Source organism: Vollenhovia emeryi, unplaced genomic scaffold (assembly GCF_000949405.1).
Source record: "Vollenhovia emeryi isolate VEMERY1.0 unplaced genomic scaffold, V.emery_V1.0 DF939160.1, whole genome shotgun sequence".
NCBI lineage: Eukaryota > Metazoa > Arthropoda > Insecta > Hymenoptera > Formicidae > Vollenhovia > Vollenhovia emeryi.
Window position 1 is genome coordinate 1,424,155 of NW_011967206.1, and position 15,220 is coordinate 1,439,374.

At 33.1% G+C, this 15,220-nt stretch overlaps 1 protein-coding gene across 3 annotated transcripts in view; it reads right to left on the reverse strand.

The window, feature by feature from the left end:
- The window catches only part of LOC105564726 (glutamine synthetase 2 cytoplasmic), a 36,490-nt gene that overhangs the window by 10,313 nt on the left and 10,957 nt on the right, over positions 1-15,220 (reverse strand). Inside the window, exon 1 of one of the 3 annotated variants that reach the window (XM_012017338.1) lies at positions 6,651-6,955. The exons of the other annotated variants lie outside the window; for them this stretch is intronic. Within the exon in view, the coding sequence (XP_011872728.1) occupies positions 6,651-6,955 (305 nt within the window). Of the gene's footprint in view, positions 1-6,650; positions 6,956-15,220 lie in introns of those variants that run through there. 3 annotated transcript variants of the gene reach the window in all.

Sequence of the window (15,220 nt, forward strand, 5' to 3'; positions counted from 1 at the left end):
TACAAATTTTCTCAGACTTATATTTTTCCGGAATTAATCGTTAACAGATATTTAAAGTCGAGTTTCCCGTTAATAATAGCGCGGTAACATAACAATAGTATGGAGACTAATTTTTTAACTGATGTTTCGGAGTTCTCATTCTGCTCGGCAGTTGGTGCACATTACACGAACTTTGACCTTAATTTGGAGAGTGTCGATTGCCACTGCGATATCGACCAGGATTAATAACCGTGTAAAGCGAAAGACGTTCGCTTACGTCATTTCGAAATTACATAATTAGTGCCACGCGTCTTTTTATCGTCGCTAAAACGTCCGCGATAACCGATGATCGCGTAGAACTTCGGAGAACGAGACATGTTTGAAATTCAATGGATTTTTACTTAATTCATGCCGCGAAGAATTGCGAATGATTATCTCTTTTAAATATCAATTTTTAGTAGCTAATGACTCGAAAATATTATATTAATTTAGTCGTTACAGATTTATTTTAATATCGGATCCAGTGTAAAATTTTTCTTGCATGAGCATGCATAAATATACATATAGTATTATATAAAATTATACATCAAATATGTCCATATTTATATTGTATATTTCTAAATAATTCTACACAGTTCTATATAATTTTATAGATTTATACATGCTCCCAGATAGCAATGCCGTGTTAAAGATGTCTTTTAGACTATATAGCATGCTATCTGGGCTGTATAAAAAATTTTTTAAAGGAAAAAATTGCTTATTTATAATTCTATATAACTTTGTACAATTGTACAAAATTATATAAAATTATAAACAAACAATTTTTCACATAAAAATTATTCATATAAAAGCATGTACAAATCTATAAATTTGGACTATGTACAATTGTATAAAATTATGTAGAAATGTACAATGTGTATGGACATATTTGATGTATACTTGTACATAATTCTATATATTTATTTATGTTCACGCATGAAAAATCTTGTGACTTCCTCTTTCCCTTAAAAGTTTCCTCTTTTATGTGACGTATCTTGTATACATTTCATGCATATGTAGGGCTGTCAGACAAGGGAAAAATTGAACTGTGTATCGGAGGATTATCTTCGATCAAGAAGTCGGTTTTGTGCAATACACACGTAATCGCCTTGATCGATGAGTTATATGCTTGGCGAGTGTTGACCTACTTTTGTCGCCATTGCGAGACGATTGCGACCAATCGTAGGCTCGAGAGTGCAATTGATAGTCTGACAAGTACAAATTTTCGAGTGTCAGGAGCGTTTCTAAGTCGTACATAAGCGATACATCTTATTTATTTATTTATTGGCAGTCGCTATTAATATAGTTAATGCTACAATATAATTTACGCGATCTCGATGTAAAACTTGTAGTTTTCATCTGGGAGTAATAAAAATTAGTGGGACAATTTTTCAAATTCAAGTTGAAAAATATAACATTTTGCACGGTAAAAACTTTATTCTTCTCTGTCGATGAATTTACATTTGTAGTTCACAGAGATTCGACATTCACGATACCAAACTTATCGGAAAATTGATTTATAATCAACCTTTCGTCGTTAAATATACATGTATTTAGGCGTTTACAAGTGATGCAAATTACAAGCATAACAGCTCTGCAAGAAATTGCTGTCGAAGCATCTTCAATGTTCGCCCTCCCGCGTTAACAATAATTCATCTATATCTCTTCTATTCGTGCAGCCCGCCTTCTCGCGCGTTCTCGTTCGGAGTTTTCATTTTTCTTCGTAATCTACATGCTCGGAGAAAGACTTGAAGGATGAAAATAAGTGCGGAGGTTAATGTACTTCCTGCTGAACTCGCGTGGATGCAGGGTTGAATGTATTCGTGACGATCAGCGACCTTTGCTCGATCCGAGTACGTTGTTTTGCCGTATGCGGCCAATATTGCGCACATGCGCGTCAATGCGTCATGTCGCCCGCGTATCTGAACACGCGGACGCCAAGTGATGTCACGAAAAATACGATGTATCATCTGTCTTGCAATTAGTGTTTTGACACGCGTCCGATTCAAACGCCCCTCTCTGTCGCTTAACCGGCTTAAACGGGTTAAGAGTCAGAGACAAAAGAGATTTTTCACGAGACGTTCTAGACGTCCGCGCGACAATATCGTTAAGAAAGCCAGACACGATACACGCTGAGGAAGGCCATCGAGTGCTGACCGCGGTCGTTTACATCGTCGTATATTTACGTTCGCTTTTGTTCGGCATTTCGGTTTTGTCGCGCGGAGCACCGCGACGTGCCTGGATTTTCACGTGATTCGCCAGCAAAAGCTTGCTTTTTCCAAACGCGGATAGCGCACCGACAAAATTTGTCGTCACTTGATACCAGTATAATTACACCAGATGTTCATTTGCGCGCTTCGTTACGCGACGGACATCGTGGTCGACTTCGTTTCAGTTTCAACGACAACCTTTCCGATCTGTTATTTATTCCATTTTCTCTTTGTATTTTGCGAGAAAAATGAAATTACATGAGTAAATCAAACGTACGCAACTTCTTAAAATCTTTCGAATCCATCGATTAACAGAAAGTTTCACTTGTTATTGATTGCTATACAATATTTTATAACAATAAATGTAATGAAATATTTTATCATGCATAAGTTATCGTTGAGTATAAACGAGTATTCGCGATTTCTCTCAATTCACATAGAAAACGGGTGCGATTCGCTGCGTGAAGAATCCCGCGAGAGGTGTTGTGGCTAAATTTTTTGCCCGCGTTACGTTCGCGCATTTTAACGACTCGCGCAACAAGGTCAGTCGGAATTAAACGTATAATTTACCGGTTTCCACGGCAGGATAATCGCCGTTTATAGAAAGCATCTGGGACATGGAACAGAACGATGAAATGGAAAAAAGACAATCGACATATATATATATATATATATATATATATATATATAATAAGGTGAAAGAAGGCGCGGGAACCTACTTTGGACGAAACCGTCCGTGACCTCCTAACACGAGCCCCGGAATAAAACCTGATCACGCTTCCTTTAATTAACGCGTGAAATGGTAAAAAGTATTATTTTTCGTTGTGAACAAAGAAGCGTCTCTCGGTAGCAGGAAAAATAACTTTTTATCGCTTATTTGCCGAACATTAGTTCGTAAGACGCAAATTGTGACTCAAGTAGACACGTGCTGGCTTCTTTGGGAACGTAGCGCGAGAGAATTCTCTACACGGAGAGAACTTTGTTTCAAAATTTACCCTGAAAATCATATAACTGTAGGACAATATGGCATTTTGAAGAACTGTATGAGAGTCGAAATTTTACTATATATTCTACTAGTAAAATGTATAGAGGAAAGTCCTCTATTATGAGATAAGTTTCTAATATGAGATAGTTTTCAATATGAGATAGTTTTCAAGTTTCTTGGTTCTAATATGAGATAATTTTCAACACCCGAATTCAAACACAAGTCTTTTTTCGCAACGATTACACAATCTAACAATGAATTTTCGACTAAACAGATTTCGCTCCAGGGACAACAAATTTATAGTGGAGTCAACAGATGGGGCCTATTAATTTAATAGAAATCCCGCTATCTCTCTCTCTCCCCTCTGCTAAACATTATAATTTATATTATTATAAAGTAGTAAAATGTATGGTAAAATTTCAAAAAACTCTTATACAGTTTTTCAAAGTGCCATATTGTCCCACGATTACATGATTTTCAGAATAAATTTTAAGAAAAAATTCTCTCCGCGTAGAAATATGTAATTTTCTCTTCGTTAAATTACGTCTTTTCGGGGGAATTTTTGAAAATTAAATTGTCGAACTAGCTGCAGATTTGAAACATAACATGTCACTTTCTATACTTCTATGATCAATATGGCTATAACGAAACGTCTTATTGTCATAACTCGCTAAATTACGTCGTATATTGCCATTGTATATTCCCGTATATATGTATATATAAATTTATATAAATTAATTTATATGAAATTCATATTAATTCTGCTGGTTTTATCTATAAGTGTGACTCTTTAATTTGTCTTTCAGATTTCTAATAATTAATTTTTTATATCTCCAAAGAGATCTCGAGTCAACGCTGTTTAATTTACTCTTTTGATATCGTTAAATCTCAATTTAATTTGTTCCTATTAAGATAACAATAGATATTCGAGTATATTCAGTATCGCGATTGTTAGTTGACTTTGTTCGCTTGCGTTTGACTTTCAACGATGTTCAATTCTTTCTCTTTATTACTTATTTGTTTGTTACCAAGTCTTTTTATTAGTTTTCCAATCTTCATCCAAAGATGTCGACATTTGAAGCCTTTCTCCTACGAGGAAATGGCTTGCGCAAGAGGAAAAAGACTTCTTAATCGGGAGTGCTTTATATACATATACACAGTACACTCACGCTGAGACCGCTCGTGATTTATTCGAACTTTTATCACGTTAATTGCTGCAGAGTACCCAATTCCATTCGTTCCAGCTTTGACATTTAAATATCAAGGAATTATCCGAGATTCCGTAACTCCGTTACGACTATTATTGTCCGAACTCCGAAAAGCTATTTTTGTTAAATAATGCAGAATGCATTTTAATAGCGCAGACCAGTTTCGAAGTTTCAATTTTTAGTCGATACTAAATTACCGTAAAAATAGCAACGCGTTATCGCGGCATTATGATAAGTGATGAGAGTGCGAGGAAGCGAGATTATAAATAATTCGAACGCGCGATGCGTATGAACAACCTCAGCGAGACCTTCCTTCAAAGTTGTATATATTTCACATCAATACATCGAGTTTTTGATACAAGGAGCGTCGTTGAAAGTCTTTTTGCTTATTTCCTAGACACGTAAGGAATATTTTTTCAAATTTAAATCACCCAAGTGTGTGCATCACTTATATATGACATTTTCAAATGTAGTAATATACATGAATCTTATCGCAAATTTGTATATACTCGAAAAACTATTCCACTCCATCATATATTACTTATAATTGCATATTACTTCAATGATTTTTCTCTCATCAAAAGCCCTTCAATTTATTAGTCTCATTACTGACGTTGTTATGCTCGCCAGATTATTTTAATTCTACAACTTTTATTACATTTAATTTTTTTTCTTTTATGTTTCTTTTATGTATATATCATAAATGAAGAATTTACAAATGGATTCTTTATAACGTTACGTTGAGCCGCGTCCTTTCGTTCGTGTTTATCACAAACCTGGTTTGTAATGGAACGAAAGCTTCACGGCTGCCGACCTTAACTTTGACCACATTCCGTTAACCACGAGATCATTAATCTCACAGAATCGGCCGTAACTCCCGTTCTAACAGCAGTGCGCAATCATTTACGAGTAACGCGCTGTAACGCCATCAATATCAGGTTATTAAATGCAAAGTTGTTGATATTAGCATTTTCTGTCTCTCATACGCTATTATCTTAATAAGTAAATTATTAGCTTTACGATTATGCATTGTATACATTGCTTCGAGAAATATTTTCGCTTATATTTAAGCAATTTTGATTTATCGCGGTTTGTTTTACGGCCCAATCAGCTGTGATTTACGAGCGGCATTTTCGTATGTGTTTAAAGAATAACAAAATGTAGCAAAGACAACTTAAATCTCACAAGACTTGAAACATCAATCAAAGCGTGCTTTTTTCTTATCGATCAAACAACTTGAGGTCTAAAGATACAAATTTTAGGCATTCACGAAATGTTTCAAAAATTTATATAAAAGAAACGTTGAGAAATTGTTGTACTACCAACAATCAGTAGACAGTAATCGTTACAGAGAATTACATTAAAAAATTTGAATCATCGAAAATATTTGACAATTTTCTCTAATAAAAATTAACACTGCTAATATTTGATTATTTGTACTTAAATTTGTGCTAAGAGATTATTGCTTTCATGACAGTATTAATAAAAGTTGTGTAATAATAGAATTACAGCACGTTTATTAATTCCTATAATAGGAGTCTCTGCAAATTTTGCTGAGTGTGTTTTAATCATTATCTGATTAAAATTTGCTTTAAAACAAGTCTTCAGAATTTGATTAATTAACATAATTAACTTTGGAAATTCAAGAATTAGAGAATAAAATCTGATTTAATTTTCTTGAAAGCAAAATTGATTCGAAATTGTTCTATAGTACGTAGTAAAAAATGATTGATCGAAAAGACATCGATTGACATCAAATCGCCATCTATTTGACATAGTTGACGTTAATTGGACATCGTTTCAATTACTCACTGGATATTGTTAAAAATGTTTCTAAAATTTACGAATTGGAAGATGCCGAGTTTTGGCCGATGATAGATTTGCTCTTTCAAATTGCATATACCTTTTACTTTTTAATTCTTTCTTCAAAATATACATCTGCCACTTTTTGACTAACGTGCGACTAACCCTGGTTTTCACCAACTCGTTTAACTTTGATCTTATTGTTAGGTTAAATCATCGTTTGTCTCTTTCTAAGGGGACAGTTAGAAAGAGATAAAGAATCAAGTAAACTAATTATAAGAGCAAAGTTAAACGACGTTGGTGAAAACTGGCATGAAACGAACAGGCTGACAAATCATATCGGTACAATCTGAAGACTCTCTGTCTTAAGTAATCAATAAATGATCCAAGAATCGATCAATCCCAATAATCTTGATTTCTACGAACCTAGAGACACTGAGACACCTGCTGACGGTGATCCATGATTTTTGCTCGGTCATCGCGGCGCGCAAGAGCTTTGGCCCGCAAATCCTGACGAGAACGTTGGTGCCCATTGTTGCGGAATTTCGTCTTGTGTACGAGGTTCGCGGGAGAGATCTCGATCTCGGTCTCTTGCGCGTTGCGAGAGAAGAAGCGGTAGAGGCAGAGAGAGAAAGAACAGAGAGACCGAAAATAGTGCAAGCACCAAGTAGAAAGCACGTGGGAGCAACGCACCCTGAGAACTGGCCGACAAGGAGTGAGAGTGGAACCATTTATATAGGCGCCCCTCTCCAATCGGCGCCTCAGGAGGTCCGAGAGAGAGTCGATCCGTGGGCTCTTCCAAGCCTCTACGCGGCGACGCGTGGAAGATCCCGCGATAAACAAACCACTCTGCCTCACCTGTTGTCGCCCACCTTATCGTACAGCAAGTCCGATTATGCCACGTGTCGAATACCGAAGCCTTCTAACTGACTCGCTGCTCCGAGTTAACGTTACTCGCCTCTATTTCACACATCATTGGCAGAAAGTGAGAAAGAGAAAAAGAGAACCGGAAAAGTGGAAATTGTGATTCGCTTATTGCTTTCAATGCTTGTCTTTATTGCGCAATGCTGGCTATTATTTATAAATCTTCCTCATATTTCTCGTCGACCGTTTACGAAAATGATGCTCCACTGATGCGAATAATCTCGCAATTAGCGCGCGGTCAATTAATTCAACGATTAAAGAGATAGCATTCATCAGGCACAACGAGAGTCGGGGGCTCGTCTGCGGTGTTAATTTTATCTTCCTCGTTTCGAGGAGAGACAGTGAATTATAAAGTAGACACGCTACGGATCCAGTTTACAGTTACCATGACTACACTCAAAAACTCGAATAGTTGGAGCCCAGCCACCACAGTGCTCACAAGTATACATATCTTTTATAACTCGACTCTGTCTTATTCGACGACGATGACTGACTCAGTATCACTCGAAAAGGACCCAAAAGAATAGGGTCGAAACGTTGTGTAATAAACTAATTAAATAACTAGCCAGTTGGGTTGACTATAAGTTTCCCGTCTCAATCTCAAGTCAAATGTGTTATATGTATAATAATACTAGGATAATTGGTAATACTCTTTTTCAATCAATAATGTAATAAGTAGAAATTTAAAAAGTACGAAATATAAATAGAATTTACTTGCTGTTCATAATTAAAATTGAGATGCATAAACAAACAGCAACGAGACGAATTAAAAGTTGTTGAGACATTTTGTGGTCGAAACGCCAATTGGTCGAACCACAATATGCAGGCGGATATGAAAGAAGAGAAATAAAATGTGTCACGCGCGGTTGACACGTTTATTGAATAAAAAATACTAACGTGGATAATGGAGCATTCAAAAGAGTGATTGTTCAAGTAGTTAATTGCCGTGAGAACCCCAAAGTGCTGAGAGTGGTCATTGACTTCCGAAAGATTAACTGATGTCGCTTTTACATATTTTCATTATTAGTTTATAAATAAATATTTGATGAATGTCAACATCCGAATATATCGGATTTGAGATGCTAATTAAATTATTATTTTACTTATTCACTTAAATATTTATTTAGATGTATAATTGAAATAATTTTATAATCACAAGTATTCATTATTTCTATGACACATAATAATATTAAAATAATGAAACATGTGAAATTATCACCAATAGTAATTTAATAATAAGTTAAATGCAAACAAATATTGAAATTATTAAATAGATGATTAAAGTGTGGTTAATTAGTTTGAAATTGTCTTTTATGTAAAGTGCAATTATATAATATGGACAGAGACAGAAAGGAGTGAGAAAGAATTGTATAAAATATAGAATATGTATAATTAGAGAAAGAGAAAAAATATAATATAATTATAAATAGTAAAGTATTTGTATATTATAACATATATAATTCACAAAATGATGATTTATTTCACATCAAAGATTGAATTAACCCGAATTAAGACTTAATATACCTACAAATGAATTCGCGAATTAACGTATAACCGATCGATATTTGAACAGGCACGAATGTAAGTATGCACTTTGTGTTCACGTGATCACTCACTCGTTTAATCAGTTCACGGACAATGTTTACGCGACGCGTTACGCACGATTAACACATACTCGAAAATGCTATGTCAAGATATCTGCATACATAAAAGACAAATCCACGTTAATTGATTATATCAAGATCACGGTGGGACAACTAGAATTGGTTAATAAATGTTGATGATTATTCGACGCGGGCGATACGATCGATTTAATGGACTTCGCACGTGACTAACTTTCACACGTGAATTTTTAATACGTACGCGTCCTCGAACACGTTATTAATACACGGACGATTTAATATTGACTAGCCTACTTTAATGCTTAAAAGCTCACGAGATGTACTTGCGCTTAAATTTAAAATTCTTAAATATTATTTTATGTATAATATAAATTGATAATACAGGTAACTGTATGATATTAAGACAACAGTTTAATTAAACACAATGTAAAATATAAAATATAGTATTTAAACTACACAATATCTGGAGAAATTTAAACATTTTAGCTTAATAAATGTAATAAGATTTGAGCTTATAATTAATCTAACTATTAATTATAGGTATGTATTATTAATTCAATGCGGAAATCGATATGTTTAAAAATTATAGAATTTTACAATGTAGAAACTGTTTCAGCAGATGCTTTTCTTATTGTATATAATTAGATAAATTGTTTTTTAAATATAATTTCTTAAATGTGATTAAATAAGTCTTTACGTAAAATCTCATACTAATTAATAAACATGAAAAATCTCTTAAACACTATATTTGTTATCAAAATTATAGAAAAATTATATTTTAACATGTAATAAGTCCTGTAAAAATACAGAAAAAGAGAAATATATAACTTTATGTAAAATCTGAAACTAATTCAATGCCTCAGAGGTAACAACAATGTTAAGTCACACATATTCTTTGCAAAAATGAGATTTTTATATTTTTTAATCAGCTTGATAATACTTCTCTTAACATTATAGTTATTAATATTACATAGTTTATTTTATCTATTATAATACAGTAAGTATTTATTATTTGTTGCATTTGAATTCCGAAAATGCCGAATCTGATTTTTCTAGATAAGTGAAAGACATAATGATATAGCTAAAAAGCGAGAGAGAAAGAGAGGGGGGAAGAGAGAAAGAAAAAGAAAAGAAAGAACGTTCTACAATTTCGAAATAAAAAAGCAAAAAGTGCCGAATTTCAAGTTTCTATCTTTTTGTTGAAAGACTTTTTCCGAGGGGGAAACCGCTGAGGGCATTGTGGTGTACAGGTTTGCGGCATTACTGGGCATTACTAGGGCATTTTTGGGGCATTACGTCTTGCTGAAGCATTCTAAAGATAAAATAAGATAAAATAAGATAAAAGAAGATAAATAAGATAAAAGAAGATAATATGATAAAGTAATGCCCACTGGGCATTAGTGGGCATTGGTGTACAAGATTTTGGTCAGCGGTTTCCCCCTCGACTTTTTCCTAAAATATTCCACTTATCTATCGATAATTCCTATGCAACTGACCTCTCCTCCTTACTTATTTGCCGTACGGAAAACAAAATATCAAGCTTTCTACTTATCTTATCATTGCTTACGAGATTTCTGTCCTTGTGAATATGGATAAATAATTACCCCCTTCTTTCTCTCTCTTTCGTTCTTATACTTTCTTTCATTCTCTTTTCTTCTTTACTTGTCTCACATTGTATGAATAAAACTAGTCGTACCATTTTATAAAATTAAGGTTTCATTAAAGCGTTTTATTAAATTTTCTTGATATATTTTTTATATATTAACTAACTATTTGAATATACAAGTATATTACAATTTAATTATTTAACATTTTTAGAACGTTTTTATAAAATGTTTCAGAATTACTCCAATCATTAATTGACTGACAAAAATATAATTTCATAAATTTTCCTACGTAAAAGTGCTTTACTTTTGAAAGGTTAAATTCACATCTCTCTTCATATAGCGATAATTATAAAAAAACAAAGAATTATATCCTCGGCGCGTGACTAACGAACGTCATTAAAGAGTTGGTGTTACCCTAATCAGTGAATTGTTAAAGCAGCTATTACGTCAATGTGATTAATTAATCACTATGAATTTGCGTTGGCTTTTCACATGTCAATTGTGAAAAATTGCTTGTTTTTATGAAGTACCGGTAATTGTTATATCAAGCATCATTAACTATGTGTTGGTCCGATGAAAATTTTATTTGTCTCTAACTTGCCGGGATAGAGATTCTGATATATAATTTTATCATTAAAAAACTGATATAATTGGGAAATATGAAATTTATGTATTCCCGATTTATTGCACTCTACAATGCTAATGTAAAAAATATAATTAAAATGTTAAGATAATTTGTCAATAATATAATTTTGTAAATTTATTTTCCGTAAAAAATTAATAAAATTTTATGTTAAAAACTTGCAAACATCGAAGAATCTTGCAGACCTCTTCATATTGATACAAACTAAAGGAGATTAGTACAATACAACATGGAATTATTAAATCGGTCATTAATGTCGATAAGATAACTGACGGACGAGCATATAAGTCACAACAAATTAGTACTTATTTCAGCATATATTTATAGCTGTTTCTTAATTTTATCGGCTTATTCTGACGATAATATTCGTTTCTAACCATTCAGCTGATTGCAAAATCGCGATGTATCGTTGACCTCTTCGTCGCTGTCTTCCGCAGATAAATGAGATCTCGCCTCTCACGAGACGTATGACGTCTAACGAATGACGATATTCAGGAAATTCGATTTCATGAACAAACCGTAAACAGATTATATCCACGGAGTTCAAAAAAATAAAGAGGGAATGTTGCAAAATCTTAACCTTTAATTATTATAATCTTTAATTATTTGGCAGTTTTTTCATCATTCACCGGGGATTTAAGTCCTCCAAAGGTTCTCTTTTAGGATGAAATTTATATTAATAAATGCATTAAAATAATGTGAAAATGCATTTCTAGATATATATCATAACATTATATATTTCAAACAAATAAAGTTAAATAGAGTAGTATTTTTATTATGATATAAATCAAACAAGCGAGAGCGCCTTTAGGTCCGAGTAAGATGTTGGTAGCCCAATAATTGTTATCTAAAATGTGAATTCATATATCGTTTTCCATCTTGTCCTGCGGGCCAGTTTCTTTTCGAACATAACAGTTTCATTTAGACGGAATCATTATCGTCAGTGAATTCACATATCAAAATCAATAAACGATTTCTAATTATTTTAAAATACTATATTTAACATTCAATATACCCCCCTCCCCGTACTGTAAAGAATTCCTATTGCGAAAAATGTTACCTCAGCCCAGGATTCACACCTTTATATATTTTATATTAGTTTTATAATATAATAATATTATACAAGATACATATTATATCATATGTCTCTAACAGCTGTAATTTCTAAGAACGTTCGGCTCGTAAGATATCATAGTGATCTTCCCAGAAAAGAAGATATATTTTGTAGATATATTTTATTGAATTATAGATTATTTAAATGATATCATTACTGTCGGCGTTCTGTATCACTAATTTATTTTAGTTTATTTGATATGTACAAGTTTTTCTCATATCTCTGTTATCGTTTGGAGATATTACTTGTTTCTGTTCCATGATATGTGCATCCATTAAAAAGAAAAATTCATAATTAGAAAATTGTATACAGCATGTGTATTATACATATATAGAGGAAAGTCTCCTATTATAAGACAAGCTCCTAATATGAGGGTTCCTGCTAAATTAAAGATTTTAGAATAATAACTTTAGAATAAATGAATTATTTTTTTTATGGATCAACAGCGACTTTAATTACGATAAATTTGCCACGTGCAAAAGTTAAAAATTAGTACGAGTAGTGAGAGCACATAGTGTTTTCTTTGAGGAAAGCGACAGTGTATTCCCATCAAATCTACTTTTTAGTCGATAAAATGACTTACTTACTCGCTACCATAGACAGCGCGCGCGATCGATCTTCTTCTTCCACGTTACATCTGTTATTTGCTAACATAGTGTCAATCAAATGTTAATCTAGACCTTTCTTTTAGACTATAATACTTCTTGTACGATTTTCTTTATTCGACTGTTAATATAAGTAAATCTTATATTCTCCTCTTATTCTTAAAAAACGACAAAAATATATTTATTGAGTCGAAAATCGAAGAAAAAAAATCTCGTGAGTTAAATATATACTTATGCAGGTATAGCATAAGTGGATAAAATATATCGCACCAATTAGTCATCGAATATTACTGCTGGCAAATATTCATAACATACGTGTGAAAATCCGAATAATTTTATAAGCGACATATTGTGTGTCGATAAACGCCCATTTAATCAAAGATAAGCCTCGCATGTCGACGACGAAGAGTCGGACTTTTCAATACGCATTTTAGCATTCGCAAATATATGAACATAATTATTTAACAATTATAAGAGAAATACTAATTCCACTAGACGACGTTTACGTAATTTTAAGATAAATTGAATTGATTGAAAATTGTGACACCGATTATATTTTTCGTTTGCCTTTCCAATCAAAAACTAATCTCATAATCGCATCTTGATAAACTTTGAAGAATTCAAAAATGATTGAAGTTGAAAAACATATACTTCAATGATAAAGCAAATTAATGTAGAGTGAAATCAAATATTGTTTTATCGAAATGCCATATCGATAAGGCACTGAACAAATATTTATTTTGTTTCATGTGAGAGGAAAACACTGATACCTCAAATCTTATTCTGCTTTTGATTTCTAAAATTGTGCAAATTATACGAAAACAAATAGCTCTTTCTAAACGTAAGTCACAGAATAATTTTCGAAATATTATTTTTTCCAAAATCATAAAAAATGTTTAACAACACACTTATAATTATTATAGAATTATTAGAAGATGACTATATTGATTTCGCAATCGTTATAAAATTATTAAAAAATCACAATTACTATAAACTTCGTTCAAAATTTTCAAAAATTTTTATTTGCATTACTTCATGCTACGCTTTGAAATACTAACAATGACCAGGTCCGCGGTAAAGGGAATCTGCCTTGTGATAACACTAAAAAAATAAACTGCAGTGTCACTTCTACAGCGTTTCGTGCATTTTTATTTCTGTCACGTTATGTTACGAATTTACGAGGTCGCACGATAAAGTATGGAGGCAGGTAAAGCGTTCCACTGACCTACACTTGCCATCAGTCAATGGTCCTTATATAGATCCTTCATTTAAGGACTTAACCCCATTCGAATATATTTATTCGCGGAAGTCAAATATATATTGCGCGCAGCGAGTTGCGTTTCACGAAGTTGACACGACAGCAGGGGAGATCGATGTCTTATAGGGGACGTCGCGAAATAAAATTTCTCGTCACTGAATTTCGTTTATATCGGCGCACGTTGACGTCTTTGCAAAAATGTGTGCGTCAATGCATACGCGGATCTTATATCCACTGCAAAAATAGCGTCTAACAGCAGCCTTATAATCGATATTTCGATCGTTCGACGTAACGCGGAATATTTATTGGCATGCAAAAGAACCGACATTTACCTACATAAAAGTGAAAATAAAAAATCCTATTACAATAATGCTTAAACAAAACTATTTTAAATATACAAATATGTATAATATGTAGTGTCATAGACCTCTCGTACTAGCCATTAATTGCAGATTCCCGAGATGATTTTGAGATGAAAATCGTAATACCAAAATGCCGAAGCTACAATAGTTTTTAAATGAGAAGCGTTTCAAGTGGGCTTATCAAATTGTCCGAGGTTCGCACGCTCAGTCATGTTACATTGCATAGTTAACGAAGACTTTCAAATGCACCTTCTTTTCTATAGAATTGATGCATTTGCAAACATCATCTTGCACTAACTGTGCATTATGCAAAACTCTAGAACGTATATAGTGGAAGGGGAATTGCGTATATTTTTATATCTGAGTCCTATCTTGTGTCCAACATCTGTGCGAGAGACAAATAGCGAATTCGGTTGCTTGCACTAGTGCGCACTGAATGCACACTAAAGCTTGTTTACAGCCAATTAAGAATCGTCTTAAATATTTCTTGAAATATTTCATAACCAGTAAAATGATCTGTACAGCATCCATACGGATCATTTTTTTGGCTAAGTACTTCTTTGAAAATGTATTTAAGACGAAGTTAAATATAAAAATTGACTATAAACAGGCCTTAGCGTGCATTCAGTTAGCTCTCTAAAAGTCAATCAGTGGATTATCACTGAAAACAGTGAATATTTTCACAGTTATAAGTGTGAATTATTCAGTGCTACACTGAGCAAAATCTCCATCGGATAAACCAATTAAATAGCGTATCCGATGGTTAATTTTTCCAATTACGTTTTCCGATTAAATTATAGAAACATCCAATAAAATTTATTCGATGAAATGCAGTTACCGGTGAAATTTGATCGAAAAACT